This window comes from Cebus imitator, unplaced genomic scaffold (assembly GCF_001604975.1).
Source record: "Cebus imitator isolate Cc_AM_T3 unplaced genomic scaffold, Cebus_imitator-1.0 Scaffold302, whole genome shotgun sequence".
NCBI lineage: Eukaryota > Metazoa > Chordata > Mammalia > Primates > Cebidae > Cebus > Cebus imitator.
In genome coordinates, this window is record NW_016107617.1 from 1,716,760 (window position 1) to 1,732,774 (window position 16,015).

General features: G+C 37.7%; 1 protein-coding gene and 1 long non-coding RNA gene across 2 annotated transcripts in view; both read left to right on the forward strand.

Annotated features, from left to right (window-relative positions):
* Nucleotides 1-16,015, forward strand: part of LOC108285578 — a 165,141-nt gene that overhangs the window by 101,543 nt on the left and 47,583 nt on the right. The gene's annotated exons all lie outside the window — the stretch shown is intronic.
* On the forward strand, nucleotides 14,687-15,046 carry LOC108285576 (60S ribosomal protein L36-like). The gene has a single exon (XM_037729374.1). It carries the CDS (start codon nucleotides 14,687-14,689, stop codon nucleotides 15,002-15,004), a length of 318 nt encoding a protein of 105 aa, XP_037585302.1. The 3' UTR covers nucleotides 15,005-15,046.

The window sequence follows — 16,015 nt, forward strand, 5'->3', positions numbered from 1 at the left end:
CAAACTGACACAAGAACAGAAAACCAAACCCTGCATGTTATCACTCATAGGTAGGTGTTGAACAATTAGAACATGTGGACACAGGGAGAGGAGCATCACACACTTCGGTCAGTTTGTGGGGGACTAGGGGAGGAACAGCAGGGGGTGGGGAGGGTGGGGAGGGATAACGAGGGGAGAAATACTAGATATAGGTGATGAAGAAATGAAGGCAGCAAACCACCTTGCCATGCATGTACCCCTGCAACAATCCTGCATGATCTGCACATGTACCCCAGAACCTAAAGTACAATTAAAAAATAAAAAGCTTAGATAGTTAAAAAATGGGGAAGATAGTTATGTTTGCAGAGAACGGTATGAGAAGAATATATGGAAATAAAAGATTTATACCTCTGTCAATAAAGGAAGCAATCTGGGAATAAGATTCTTCGCATAATCTCTGCCCCACAAATATTGTGGTAACTTCCTTGTTTAAGTTCATAAAATAAGGCAGGATGAAGGAGAGAATTGAAAGTGAAATTAGATAACTTTTCTCTCTCCTTTATCCCTCCATGATGACTAGAAGGGTGATTTTAACATTCAGTATCACTTCAAAGGTATCTGTATTTTATCCTGGCTGTCTGGAATGAAATGGATGGTTCTAAGATTAAATTGTAGATTTATAATAGTGAGAGAAAGTTTCTCATAAATTATATCTTAATATTATGTTACAGTGTTAATGGCAATTACATACTATTAATATGGTAATATGGTGCTAAGATCGTGACAAAAGTGAATTTATAAAATATTGTGTAGACACTAGGAATTTAATTATGATTCACCAGTCCACTGGTTTGAAGATGAATATCTTTCATTGCCTCACAATACAGATTTTTAAGAGCTCACAGGATTCTCCAAATAATTTATGTATAATTATGCCATTAAGGTAAATATGATGAAAATGATAACACTATATTAGGAAAAACTAACACAAACTGTTTTTAAAAATAATTTTCAATTAAATTACATTGTATCTGGTTCATTTTCATGTGTTCAATTTCATTGACAAAATGCCTACACAAATTTAACTGGCTTTAAGTTGCAGGGAATCTCATAATATCATTAATATGCCATTTTTATTTGTGTGACGTAACACCTTTTAGAGAAGTCCTTATTCAGACAAGGCCATGGGCCCCACTATGTAGAGACAATGCACTGAAAGTAAATTAGTAAACTTAGAAAATGTTCTCTAACCTTTTAGGCTGCTAACAGAGTTGAGAGAGAGCAGTCTATTTATGACAAGGTGTAATTAAAATTGGCAGATAATTTCAATGTCATTTTGGCCAATACTGTCAATTTTCTATTCGTTTTTCTAAGCTTGCTGTAAGTAGGCAGTCAATAGTTGATACAACTGTGTGAATATTTCAGCCTCTTGTGAACCTAGCCATCAAGTCTGGAAAAAGTGTGTTTTAGCTTATGTTCTCCAGAGTCACTCTTCAGATTGTTCTCAACCTTGATCTACTTGGCCAATGGCATGTGGGTAGAAACCGTCTAGTGGGCAAAGTTTAAGCTTCAGCTATAGGACGTCCTTCATATTACTAAACCCAGTTAGCAATTGTTTCATACTGTTTGTGTGTATAGCCTTCAGATAGTCTTACAAATGCTAAGGAACAGCTTGTCTCCCCTTAGGCACTCTTCCTTGAGCCTCAGATTTTAATTATGGCATCTAGTGACATAAGGCCACAAGTGTTACACCAAACATGGAAGATGTGAGAGACCGGGGACTTGTACACTTTATAAACATTAAATATTGTAATTCAACTTGGTAGATAAGTATTTAATGGTCAAATGCAAGTAGTAGCTTAGATGATTGATTTGAGATCTTTCCTAATTTCTAAGGTAGCATTCAGTTCTAAGATTTTTCTCTCAACAGTTTTAGTTGCATCCCACATAATTTGACATGTTGCATTTTCATTTTCATTTAATTCCATCTATATTTTTACATTTTAATTTAAACTTCCTCTTTGACTATAAATTATTTAAAAGTATGTTTTTAAATTTCTATTTGATTAGATAGGAGATTCTTCTGTTCTCTTTTTGTTATTGATTTCTAGTTTGATTTTATTATTGTCAGAAAAGGCATTCTGTATGATTTTATTTTATAAAAATGTGTTGAGGTTTGTTGCAGGGCTCCAAATATGGTCTACTTTGGTGAAAGTTTCATAGCCATTAGGAATAATAAAATAGACATTTTGCTATTGTCTGAAACGGACTGAATTTATATACACAAATATATAGGAAAAAGGAATATGTATACATGTGCATATGTGTGTGTATAAATATGCATATATATACATATTTATTCATATATGTTAGTGCATATATAATAATTTCTGTTGAGTATGTTGTTGAGGTTGTCTATATCCTTTTTCAATTTTATATCTAGTGATCATATATGCTTTTGAGTTCTGGAAAGAAGATTATAAAGTCCACATGTATAATTACGGATTTCTCCATTGCTCCTTTCAGCTCTGTCAGTTTTTATTTATGTATTTTGAGGCTTTGTTGTTTGGTATATACACAGTTGTAATTGTTGTATCTTCCTGCGAAATTAAACTTTTTATTATAATGTAATACAATGTTCTTTTTGTCTCTAAAATTTTTTTTTTTTGGTCTGAGGTATACTTAATCAGGTATTAATATAGCTACTCTTGACTTTCTTATTAATGTTTGCAATAATATGTAGTGAAACTCTTCTTTGAAAAAAAATGGGAAATAAAGCATTCTCAGACAACATAAAATAAAATAAAGAATGTATTGCCAGTAGACTTGCTTTACAGGTTAGCTTAAAAAAAAACACAAATAAAATAATTATTCTTTAAACATAAATAATAAAACAAATAATTTTGAACCATCAGAAAGGAAAAAGGAAAATCAGAAAGAGCATAAATGTAGGTATATACAATAGACTATATCTTACTTATGAATTTTAGAAATTATATTAGATAATTAAATCAAAAGTCATAATGCTATCTTACAATAGGTATAATGACATATTAGATAATTTTATTTAAAGGTAGGGAAGGTAAAGGGAACTAATTCATAGCTGAGAGTTCATTTCATTTTGTATTTGAAAATTGTTGGACCACTTCCTTCTTTTCTCCGTGATTTCAGATGAAAAAACCATTGACATTAGAACTGGTATCATCCTGTAGATAACGTTTCATTTCTCTCTTGCTGCTTTCGAAATGTTTTTCTTATGTTTGATTTTCAGAAGTTTATTTATGATGTGTTTGGCATAAATTTCTCTGCATTTAACCACTTTGGATTATTTCTTTCATGAACATTTCCATTTTTTGCCAAAGTCAAGAAGTTTTCAGCTATTCATGCTTTGAATGCTCTTTCATACCCACTGTCACTTTTCCCTTCTCTTGTGGCTGTGATAACATGAATGCTGAACATTTAGCTATGTTCCCTCAAGTCCCTGAAGCTCTGTTCCCTTCCTCTTCTTTTTCTTCCTCTTCTTCCGTTTCCATTTCAGCTGCTCTTTTTGTCTAGTTTCTCTCTACTTTTCAAGCTGGGTGAATTACATTGATTCGTCCTTGTGTTCCTTTATTTTATCCTCTGTCATCTCAAAACACTATTAAGCCTACACAAAGAGTTTTTTTTATTTCAAATACTGTATTTTCCCCTTTTATATATTTATTTGGTTCCTTTTTTATAACTTCTAAGTTTTTGGTGAGATTTTCTATATTTCATATTTGTTTCAAAAGAATCTGTAATTGTTTCAGGATAGCTGTTTCAAAATCCCCATCTATTCAACAATAATTTCAACATCTGATTCATTTAAGCACTGATGGATGTCAGTTGATTGTCTTTTCTCAGTCAAATTGTAATTTTCTTGGTTCCTAGTATGATGGGTGATTTTCAGTTGTGTCCTAGACATGGTTTAGTCTACTCTGCAGTCTGCAGTTCCTTGACAGTTTAATTTTTACATCCTTTGTGCTATTATTTTGGCTTGTTTTTTAGTTTGGTCTGATGCTTATGGGGCTCTCACTGGTTCTTGCTTCTGCTGACTCAATAGGAAACTAAGAGATCAGGTGGGGCTACTGGGTGTCTCTAGGTGGAGGAAAGGACTCCCAGGTTCCCTCTCTCGATGCTCATTTATTGCTGGCCCCTAATCCCCGCTGCCCCAGTGTCTCTGCTCTGTGTAGAGGGAGTATCAGGCCCATATGTACACAAAAAGACCTTCTGGGTCAGGATGCCTTCAATGTCTGAGTTCCTCTTTGCAGTTCTCTCGCCATATGGGGGTCTCCTGGTGTGGGTAGAAAGTCTTAATCTGCACGGGTCATCACTGTCAGGAGCTTGCAGTGGCAGGATTCCCCTGCCTGGGGGGACCTAGAGAGCAATTCTGGGAACAGTCACTTGCAGGGGTAGGATCCCTGTACCTGTGTCCCTTCCCTTCCTGGTGTCCCTGGGAAGGGAGAAGTCTCAAGACCATGGTGACAAGAAGGCTTCTCAAACCCATCTGCTTGCTGTGTTCTTTCTTACAAGTAAGTGCCATTGGCAGCTTCAGTATTTCTCTGTGGAGAAGTCATCTCTGGTCCAGTGGGGAGAAGAGTGTTTCCTTGGTTGTCCATTGTTTGTGAGCCTCCAGATTGATTTTCTTGTTAGCTCTGCCAGTTTTGTGTTTCCTACGGGGTTCCGTTCTATGTGGGAAAGGAATGGGCCTAGATAGGGTACTTGCTTTTGTTAGGTTGGGGATCGGGAATACTGGCTCTGGGTCCCCTTCCTCTGTTGGTTGGGAATCACAAGACACTCTTTGGCTGTGTTGTTTCTCCAGCCCTGGGTCCCTGACCAGTATACTGTCATATCACCTTTCAGAGATCTCCCTCATTGCGTTGCTATGGACTGAGTGTTTGTGCAGGCCAAAAATTCGTATGCTGAAACCTAATTCCCAAGGTGTTGGAATTAGGAGGTGGGGCCTTTTATGTGGCAGAGCTCTCACAAATGGAATTAGTGTTTTTTTAGAAGAGGCTCCAGAGAGTTCTCACACCCCTTCTTCCATGTAAGTTCATGGTGAGAAGACAGGTGTCTGCACACATAGATATGGGATCAACCTTGCACAAAATCTGCCAGTAGATTGACCTTGGACTTCCTAGCCTCCAGAACTGTGGTAAAAGAAAGGTTTATTGTTTATAAGCTATCTAGTCCATGCTATTTTTTGATATAAGAACTGAAAGGACTGAAATATACCTCTTGTTCTATTTCCTGGGTTTATATTTATATTTAAAAATTTTAATGTACAGGAAGTACAAAAAAAAGTGGCTCTATATCATCTTATCTTAACCTGAAGTCCATTATATATTTCTCAAAACCAGTTTTTTAGTCTGAAAATTGCTCTGAGTATTTAAAATCAGATGTCAGTAAACATGACATCTGTGTTGGGTAGGAAAACCCATTAGCATCAGCTTTTCCCACTCACTTCCATCACATTTTAGAGATGTCAAGACAAAAAGTCACTCTCATAATTAAATCCACAATGAAGAATCTTAAAATTCTTTACAAAAAGCAGTGTGTCACTGTGTGACTCTGTATGCATTTTATTCTCTCAGATGAGTGAGGCAATAAATTCAGATAAAACAAGAAACTACACAAAGTTGTGTAACAAGTTAATGTGACATAAATTATACAACTAATTCCTATATTGCTGGCAGTTCCAATTGGCTTTAAATGGCCATATCTAAGCAAGCTAACATTTCATTTGTGAGAACTACCTGAAAGGGCTATATAAAGAAGTTTTTAAAGAAAAATGGGTATACATATTAATATTCATATATATGCAATATACATATATGGAGAGAGATAAGTGGAGATAAGATACCCATTGCAAAATGGGAAGGAACGCCATGCATCTGTTGACTTTAACTCCTGAATGTTGATGGCCTCCCTGCTCATGATGAAACAAAGAATTTATTCCCTGATTGCAAAGCCATCCACAGCTACTCAAGCAAAGGGTGATTTGAAGAATAATTTATTTTTTAGCTTTTATGGTATCTGAGATTTCTGTGGTAGTATCCAAAATTTATCCTACAAACTTGCATATGCAGTAAATATGCAAGTCAGAACACGAATATTTCATCTAATACATCAGACTCTATGCTAGACTGAATAAGTCCCCAAAAATATGTACTTAAAGTAAGGACCTTGAGATGAAATTATACTGGGTTATAGACTGGGATCAACATATTTCCAAGGGGCCTGATAAAAGAGTCTTTATACGGGTATCAGAGTCAGAGAGATATGAGCACAGGAGCAGAGATCTGTATAAGATAAGGGAGGGACCACAAGCCAAAAAATGCAAGCAGCTTCTAGAAGCTGGAAAGGCAAGGAAATAGATTCTCCCCTAGAGCTTCCAGAAAGAATGCAGCCCTGCTGACATCTTGATTTTGTAACTCCTGAACTCCAGAACTATAAGTAAAGTTTTTTGTTGTTGTTGTTTTAAACTACTACATTTGTAGTGATTTGCAACAGCGGCAGTAAGAAACAAAGCCTCCAAGTTAGTTTTCTTTTAAGCATATTCACTTGCACAATATCATCAAATCTTCTTTTCCATCCCTTTGCCCAAAACCTTACTGTTCCTTTGCCTAACTGACAAATGGGAGAAACAAAAACTTTTTCTGGACTCTGTTTTAGAAACCATACTACTGCTAAGATTCTTACTCCAAAAATCCTCTGAAGGCACAAAGATTTTCAGCTCAAAACGATTTGTGTGTTTGGGTATATTTAAGTGCCAAAGTTTCTTTCTGATCACACATACATAACATATGCATATACGAATATATATATATATACACACACACACACATATATATACATATATATATATATATATATATATATATAATCTATTTATTTATTTATAAATTCTTCCTAGACAATGTATGCTACCATGTTAATACAACTTGATGTAGGTAAGATTTTTTTTTTTTTTTTTGTTCACTACTGGATTTCCAGAACCCAGAACAGTCAAGGTCTATTGAACAATGAAAAATTCAGTTGAGTACTAACACAAACTATAACTCTGTTTATCCCCAGTTATCAGGACTGGGTGTCTTCCAAGCTCACAGTCACGAGCTAAAACTAGATCTTGTTGTTATTTTCTTACCAAATTATCGCATGCTGACATCGTGTGCACCTTATAACTGAAAAGCTTAACTCAGACTTATAGTCTAATGCACATGGTTTTGGGGGACTTTAAAAATTTTGATTCAATTGTGTGCTTATTGGTGACAACTCTAACTTAGTTGTGGTAATCAAGAGACAGCAAATTCACGTTCATGAAGAAGCGATGAGTAACATTCTCTATAACTACATTGAAATGATTCAGAACGGAGCCAAGTAGGATAGCGTGTACCTCAGTGTTTTTTTGAAAGAGAGGAATTAAAAATTCAGGATGAAATCCATTACTGATAGAATCAAATGTCATTTCATCTAAACCTTTGAGATATCTGGAATGTTTGCTGTGATACAAGTTTGTCATGAAAACACAGCTGGAAATCACATTACAGATGAAGGAAGCTAAGCTAATGTCACCCTCTCTGGTGAATTAGCAAGCATAGAAAAGTATTATTAATATTACTATTATTTGAGACAGAATCTCCCTCTGTCACCTAGGCTGGAGTGCAGTGGTGTGATCTCAGCTCACTGCAATCTTTGCCTCCCAGGCTCAAGCGATTCTTCTGCTTCAGCCTCCCAAGTAGCTGGGACCACAGGCATGCACTACCACGCTTGGATAATTTTTATATTTTTAGTAGAGACAGGGTTTCACCATGGTGGCCAGGCTGGTCTCGAACTCCTGAACTCAAGCAATAGGCCTGCCTCAGCCTCCCAAAGTGCTGGGATTACAGGCATGAGCCACCGTTCCTGGTCATAAAAGATTAAATTGTAATGGCATAAGGAGAGGAATGGTTTCATACATCAGTACTCATCCTTTATCTTGGTTCTGCTCTCCAAGGTCCTGGATCATTTTAGGCAGGCTCACTGACTTTTACTTTGGGTTCCTGTAAATTCAAATCTTTTTTTGTTCCCAGATAGGTTTTTGGAATTTCAGAGTTTAGGGGGAAGAGAAACAGAGAGGTGAGAATTGATTTTAAAAGTGTAATATAATATGCATTGCTGAATATGTGTGGTAGTATTTTCTTCAGTTTATGCTGACACTGAAGTGCTTATAATAAGAAAGAAAGAAAGAGAAAAAGGGAGAGAGGGAGGAGAAAGAAAGAAGGAAGCAAGAAAAATAAAAACAGAAAAAAAATGTATTGAATGTAACAGTAATTGTAAAGAATATGATAATAAATGTATTGTCAGTACGTCTTAGAACGTTATTTAGTTTTCACCCTAATTACATTTTTAAAAGAAGCATTGCAACTGAGAATATAAACTCATTTACCTACTGATTTTAAAAATCAATTAATTAAAATGTCTTAATGCTATATACATATGAAGCATTCTGAAATACCTTCCCAGTTAAGGTGACAGATTTTAAATAAATATTTCATAGAATGTTACTTTGCATTCAACCTAATATTTTAAGATGTTTTGCCTACAGTGTCACCAGATTGATTTTACTTTTCCACAAACATCATTATCATGTTTTCTTTCTGCCCTCCCTTCTGTGGCTTCCTGGGATCTGGGACGTTCACATCAAGCATAGCAAACAATTTAACATGCCATTAGAGGCTTCACAATGTTTTCTAACTTCCTTTCTTCCTCCCTTCACCTCCCCTTCTCTTCATCTTTCTGCTTTTCTCTCTCTCTCTCTCTCCGATTAAACAGTGAGTCCTTGTCATATGTGGGCATTATTCTTAGCATTGGTACCATTGTAGGGAACAGGAGAATCAGGACCTCTATTTATTTGAACACCCTGTAATGAAGAAGGATGTTTAATAGAACAGCAACATTAAGCTTACACCAAAGAAGCCCAAATGAAGGAGGTAACAGCACAGATTCTGGAGCTGTTTCAATCGCGGCTTCATAACTGATAAATGCATGACTTGAGATGCTATGTAATCTTCCGGAGGCCATTTTTTAAAAATCTACAGACAAGGAATAATAAGAAGGAGGAGGAGGAAAAGAAGAATGATAACTGCTTTATACATTCCCCGAGAATACTAATCGAGATAATATTTATAACTATGCAGTTGAATATTGTAAAGTCTCAATAAATGTTAGCTGCTATCATTGTCATTATTAGTATGTGTTGTTGTTAGAGGTTGGGCTAAACAATATACATGTGCTTTAGGAGTTCAGTTGAATTTGAGAACTGCAAAACAGCTTCCTATGACTCATAAAAATAATGATTTTCATCCAGTCTATCCAGTCTATGATAGACTGGATAAAGGATATGTGGCACATATACACCCACAGAATACTATGCAGCCATAAAAAAGGATGAGTCCATTTGCAGGGACATGGATGAAGCCGGAAACCATCATTCTCAGCAAACTGACGCAAGAACAGAAAACCAAACACCACACGTTCTCATTCATAAGTTGTTGTTGAACAATGAGAACACATGCACACAGGGAGGGGAACATTACACACTGGGGCCTGTTAAGGTGTGCGGGGGAGCTAGGGGAGGGATAGCAAGGGGTAGAGGGACTGGGGAGGGCTAACATTAGGAGAAATACCTAATATAGCTGATGGGGTATTGGATGCAGCAAACCACCATCGCATGTGTATACCTATGTAACAATCCTGCATGACCTGCACATGTACCCCAGAACTTAAATTATAATACAAATAAATAAATAAAATAAATAATGGTTTTTAATGACCAAAAAATCATTCCACCTGGAATCCAATAGATTTGGGATAGGTAACCAGGATAGTTGAAAATGGCCCTAGTATGATTTTCTTCACAGGGCTTTTCCAAATTAGGGGGACAAAGGCGAGTTTGTCAACCAAAACATAACATAATGCACTTGTGCTGCTCCAGAGTGAAGGAGCCCCACACAGCACATGCCTCCCAGATCCTCTTTGGCTGCCTCTTTTATCTGCTGCTTTTCAACATGAAAGAGGCTAATAAAGCATTGCAGAGAACAAAGAGCATGTACAGTATAAAAATGACAACGGAAAAACTGGAAATGTTGAACGATCTGGTGAATAAAGGGCATATCATTCATTCCTGGACATACATTTATTTTCAGTTCCAATTATTATTGCTGAATCCATGCAAGAGGTAACATATGAAGCAAAGCTGGCAACTTTGTTCATCAATGACCCAGGGAATAAGAACAGAGAAAATAAAAGTTAGCTTATGAAATGAGTCACTGCTGCATCTTGTGTTGGTATTTCTGAACATACTATTTTTGTCTAGATCCTTTTATGCTCATTACTGAAATTACAGTGAAAGATAAATGAAGGAAGCCTACACAAAGAACTTCAGGATCATCATGGCCCTTACTTAAAGAATAGTGATTTGCATTTTATTGCAGAGATAGAGTGATTCTATCAACACACACACACACACACACACAAAAAGATGGCAAAAAAGGATGTAAGTCATACAGGAGGTGACTTAGTGTGATGAGTAATGCCATTAATAACAATGGCCTTGGACCAGGAATCAGGGATCCTGGCAGACATTTCAATATACTGTAGTTCTAGCTGGCAGAGCAGTCCTGGGTTACTGAGGAAATAAATCCTTGAACCCCCCCATGCTTTAATGTGTCAAGTGCAGGGAACCTTTAGAACCTTCCTCATTTCTCAAAAGTGATTGTGCCAATCAGAGGAGAACCAGCCACTGTGCTTCTCCTCATCAGCTAAAACAACAAACTGCTATGACTATATCAATAATTCATTTAACTAAATCCTATTGATGTTTTTGTTGGAATGTATGCATTTATCAGAGTATAGATTTGCTTTTAAATCTCTAAGTCTCAACTTATACTTGATTTGTAAATACCGTATTTTTTAAATCAGTAAAGTCATACTATCCCCATTCCTTTTTCTCTTCATCTGTCTTTTTCCTCTGGATGTATTTTGCTGGAAACATACACGGAATTCTAAACTTTTTCCACTCTTAGTGTCCAAAGTATGGCTGGGCATGAGCAGCTTTGGTATCTATTAGGAGTTTATTAAAAATGCAGACCCTCGGGCTCCACCCTTCCCCTGTGGGATCAGACTTTGCATTTGAACAAGAATCCCAGGTGATTCCTTTTGCACCTTACGTGTGAGGAACACTAATTTAATTCAATTTAATTGTCAGGTTGGTTTTGAATCATCATTTATTTCATACTCCAGTGGCAAAGATAAGAATAAAGATTCAAAACAAAGCACACAAACTCTCAAACCTTGCTTAGGGTTGGGAGAAGTCTCTAGTGGTCTAGTCCAGACTCCTCTTCTTAAATTGAAAGGAATAATAGTATGCCCAGGATTATGTTCTTACTGAGCCAGAAGCAAAAATCTTAATCTGCTGACTTGAGTCATAGGTAGTTTTCAACAATACCATGTTGACAAAATTTACTTTGCTACTGAACTTTTCTATTTTCTCTCTCTGGCCACAGAAAAGTTAATCACAGGTTCTCTGGGTTACCCTTGGTGACTTGGTCTGTGACTCTTAGGCACCTGTGTGCATGTACTTATTCATAGCAGAAAACAACTATAAACTGCTCAGTGGAGACCAAGGTCATCGAGGCTGCCTTAGTGGTGGCTTGGCTAATTCACTACCCTTTGCCTCTGGCTCCTCAATTATGGAGTAGGAGATGTTTCATCTTTACAGAGACCTTTGACAGTCTTAGCTGAAAAGCCTCTGAGAAGTGAAGAGTAATGCTGTGCCCTGCAAATGAAAACTACACCACTCTGAGAACTCTCTCTGTATCTGGAACTGAAACTGAAATTCACAGCTGTCATTGGTGTAAATCATATATTACTCAGCAGTTTATTCCCACAGTCAGAGCCAAAGTTGTTTTGCAATTTATGAGCTGTACACACTTGGTTCTCTGTGGAAATAACAGTCTATGATAGAAAGAACAATAGATTTGGGGTTTGAAGTTCTGGCTTTGAGCCCCACTTTCTCCACTTACTACTTCAGTGCCTAGAGGCTGCTCTTCCATCTCTCCGGGCTTCTATTCCCTCTTTTTAAATAGCCTTAATTCTGCTTATGTCAAGATATTCCCCTCTAGTGTTTGCCATTGACACTATTTTTCATCTGCCCCAGTGTAGAGAACATCCTTCCACTGTTCCAGTGTTCATATTTTTCCTTTACTAAGACCACTTGTTTTTTATTTTGCTGTCCACGTGGCCTCAGGCAATGTAACTCTACTCTCAGCTCTTCCAGAGCAGTATGTGACCATGCTGAAGCCAATGAGCACACTCAATGCCCTCTGGTCTCAAAAACTGTGTTTAGTAGATGACATGTGAACCATTGCACTCGCCCAATGGGATGGTCCCGGGACTGGCCAGTGAATGCTGCATCCAAGAGTTTCGCTTCCGTTTCACTGCGCAAGGAACAAGATGTATGTCATTTTTATGACCATTCCCTTCCACGACAGATACCAACTTGAGGACAAAATTGACACACTGAGGTGGCAGCGATGAAAGAACTGGAGCCTGAAAGGCACCATTGACTTCTGGATCAAGCCACACTTATAAACAACTTTATCTCTGTACTTTTCAGTTATCTAAAATAGTTCTCTTCATTGCTTAAACAAGGTTGAGTGTGTGTATTTCTAAACCAGGAAACCTAATCATGTGGGCTAATATAAACATTGTGGTCACAACAATGTTTTTAATTAGCCAACTTTTCACACATTTTTAAAAATATTATTTATAATTTACTCCACTCCAAAAAACATAGCATGGGATGTTGTTTAGACAACCAATGCTAAGGATTCTTTGAATACTGAGATAAAAATACATATACACACACACATATATACAGTATGTGTATATATATACACACACATATATATGTACATATATGTATATATGTGTGTGTATATACATATATGTGTATACATATATATACATATGTGTGTGTATGTTTTGTAAACTACGAAGTACTCAAAGATCTAAAATATCATTATTTCACAAAGCAGTGAGTCTTAAGGAAACATTAATCTTGGTCTTACTTTATTTAAGGTAAATAAACTAAAGGAATCTATAGGTCTTATTCCCCAAATAGTGAATATACATATCCACACAATTTCCACAGAATCTCACAGAGGTCATGGACAAACTTCACAGGTCATTTATTATGTCTTCAGGACTGATCTTTTAGAATTGATTCTTTAATGTATAGTTTATGGGTACATAGCTTAACAAAGATTTTTAAAACCATACACTGTCCTAAGCACCAATGCATTCTAAGAATTCCTCCATCAAATATATCTTCTTAGAAACTCCCACCTCAAAGCTCTATTAGAATTCAGTCAAAGCTCCATTACAATCAAAACCACAATTAGAGATGTTAGTTGAAGTCAATGGTCCTATGCTTTTCTTGTGATCTGCCTTTACATGTCTCCTTAAATTATTTCATAATAAGGTGGGGAAATTTTTGATGGCTATCTAAAACACAGATTGAAGTAGAAAAAAACCGCAATAATTAAATTCAAGATTTTATTTGTGAAGTCATTTTACATCCGTCTAAAAGCAACTCAGAATATTTCTACAGCTCCCTCTTCCAATCGAACTTCAGAAAGGAGAGGGCAGCAGACAGATATGGGAAAAACGAAGCAGGTTTAGAAAGAGTAAGAAAGTATTTCCAACCTCCCCCACTCATCCACTACAAACCTCGTGCTGTGAAAAATCTTCAGCACAAAAGAGCAACAGCAAATTTATGATGCAAGCTTGGGCAGAGGGCTGCAGTTTTAGAGTTGGAAAAACCATGATTTGAATTTCAATTTTCCCACCTTCTTGCTATGTGATATGGGGAATTTACTTAATTGATTTCTAATTGCTACCCCTGCTTTTGCTTTTTCCCTTCTCTTTAAAGCCTTTTCTCAACATTCTTCTCATTGCCTATACCTCTCCAGCCATGCCAAAATGCGCTAGCATGTTCTTCCCTAATGGACTGCCTGTAACAGTCATCTGCAGACAGTTACAGGGCTTACTCTCCCACCTTTGGGCATTTGCTTCCATCTCACAGTTTCATGGAAGGAAGTCCTGACCCCCATGTTTAGTACTGCAACTCCTTCATGTTGCTCTAAGTTTCATGTTCCTTAGTCCATATCATCTTGAACAGCCTGTATTATATTAACATATATGTAAACATTGTGTTTATTGTACCTTCTTTGCCAGATTATAAACTCTGGAGAGATAGGAGAAAATAGAATTGATGTGATTCTCCAATGTCATCCCATCACCTAGAAGAGTGCCTGGCATAATAGGAACTCAATGCATGTTTAATTTATATAATTAAATATATTAATCTCTGTGAATTTTTTTAAATCTGGAAATTGGACAATGTGATATTACTGAGGTAGACCACCACTACCGAGGGAGTTCTAACTGTACCTCTGTAAACAAAACCACAAGGAAGTTTACACAGCAGCTGGGCAGGGCCCGCAGCAGCTCAGCAATGCCTCTGCTGACAGACTGTGACTAGACTACCTCCTTGCTGCGCAGGGCATCTCTGAAAAAAGGCAGCAGTGAGAGTTCCGCGAAGCACCAGCCCTTCCACCATGGTTGCCATTGGAGAGTAGTAGCCATGGCTCTTTGCTATCCTATGGCTGTGGACCTCAACAAGGGCCACAAGGTAACCAAGAATGTGGGCAAGCCCAGGCACAGCCACTGCCATGGGCATCTGACCAAACACACCAAGTTCATGCGGGACATGATCCGGGAAGTGCTTGGCTTTGCCCCGTACGAGCGACACGCCATGGAGTTGCTGAAGGTCTCCAAGGACAAACGGGCCCTCAAGTTCATCAAGAAAAGGGTGGGGACACACATCTGTGCCAAGAGGAAGTGGGAGGAGCTGAGCAATATCCTGGCCTCCATGAGGAAAGCCGCTGCCAAGAAAGACTAAGCTCCCTCCTCTGCCATCTCCCTGAAATAAACAGCTGCACCCCGCCCCGCCAAAAAAAAGCCAGCAGCATGTCAGGAACTTATAAATAAAGCTCCACCTTCCCAGGACAGAGCACCTGGGAAAAGAGGCAGGTATGAGTTCCACTGTAGCAGACTTAAACATACCTGCCCAGCAGCTCTGAACAGAACAACGGAACTCCCAGCACAGCACCTAAGCTCTGATAAGGGACAGACTGTCTCCTCAAGCAGCTCCCTGACCCCCATATATCTGAAGAGGTACCTCATAAAGGAGAGCTCAGGCTGACATCTGGGCAGGTACCCTTCTGGGACGAAGATAACAGAAGAAGAAACTGGCACAACCCTTGCTGTTCTGCAGCCCCCACAGGTGATTCCCAGGCAAACAGGGTCTGGAGTGGACCTCCAGCAGACCTGCAGCAAAGGAGCCTGACTGTTAAAAAGAAAACTGAAAACCAGAGAGAAATAGCTTCAACATCAACAAAAAGGATGTCCACTCAGAGACACCATCTGAAAATCACCAACTGCAAAGACTGCAGGTAGATAAATCTACGAAGACTGGAAGAAACCAGTGCAAAGGGATGAAAACACCCAAAACCAGAATGCCTCTCTTCCTCCCAGGGGTCATAACTCCTTACCAGCAAGGGAACAAAGCTAGATGGAGGATGAGTCTGATGAACTGACAGAAGCAGGCTTCAGAAGGTGGGTAATAAGAAATTTTGCTGAGCTAAAAGAACATGTTCTAACCCAATGCAAAGAAACGAAGAAACTGGAAAAAAGGTTAGATTAAATGCTAGCTAGAATAACCATCTTAGAGAGGAACGTAAATGAATTGATGGAGCTGAAAAACACAACACGAGAACTTTGAAAAGCACACACAAGTTTCAGTAGTCAAATTGACCAAGCAGAAGAAAAGATATCAGAAATTGAAGATCAACTCAGTGAAATAAAATGAGAAGGCAAGATTCAAGAAAAAAGAGTGAAAAGAAATGAACAA

What these genes read in the sequence shown, in the direction of transcription:
- LOC108285576 (XM_037729374.1), top strand. Translation starts at nt 14,687, where the DNA reads ATGGCTCTTTGCTATCCTATGGCTGTGGACCTCAACAAGGGCCACAAG.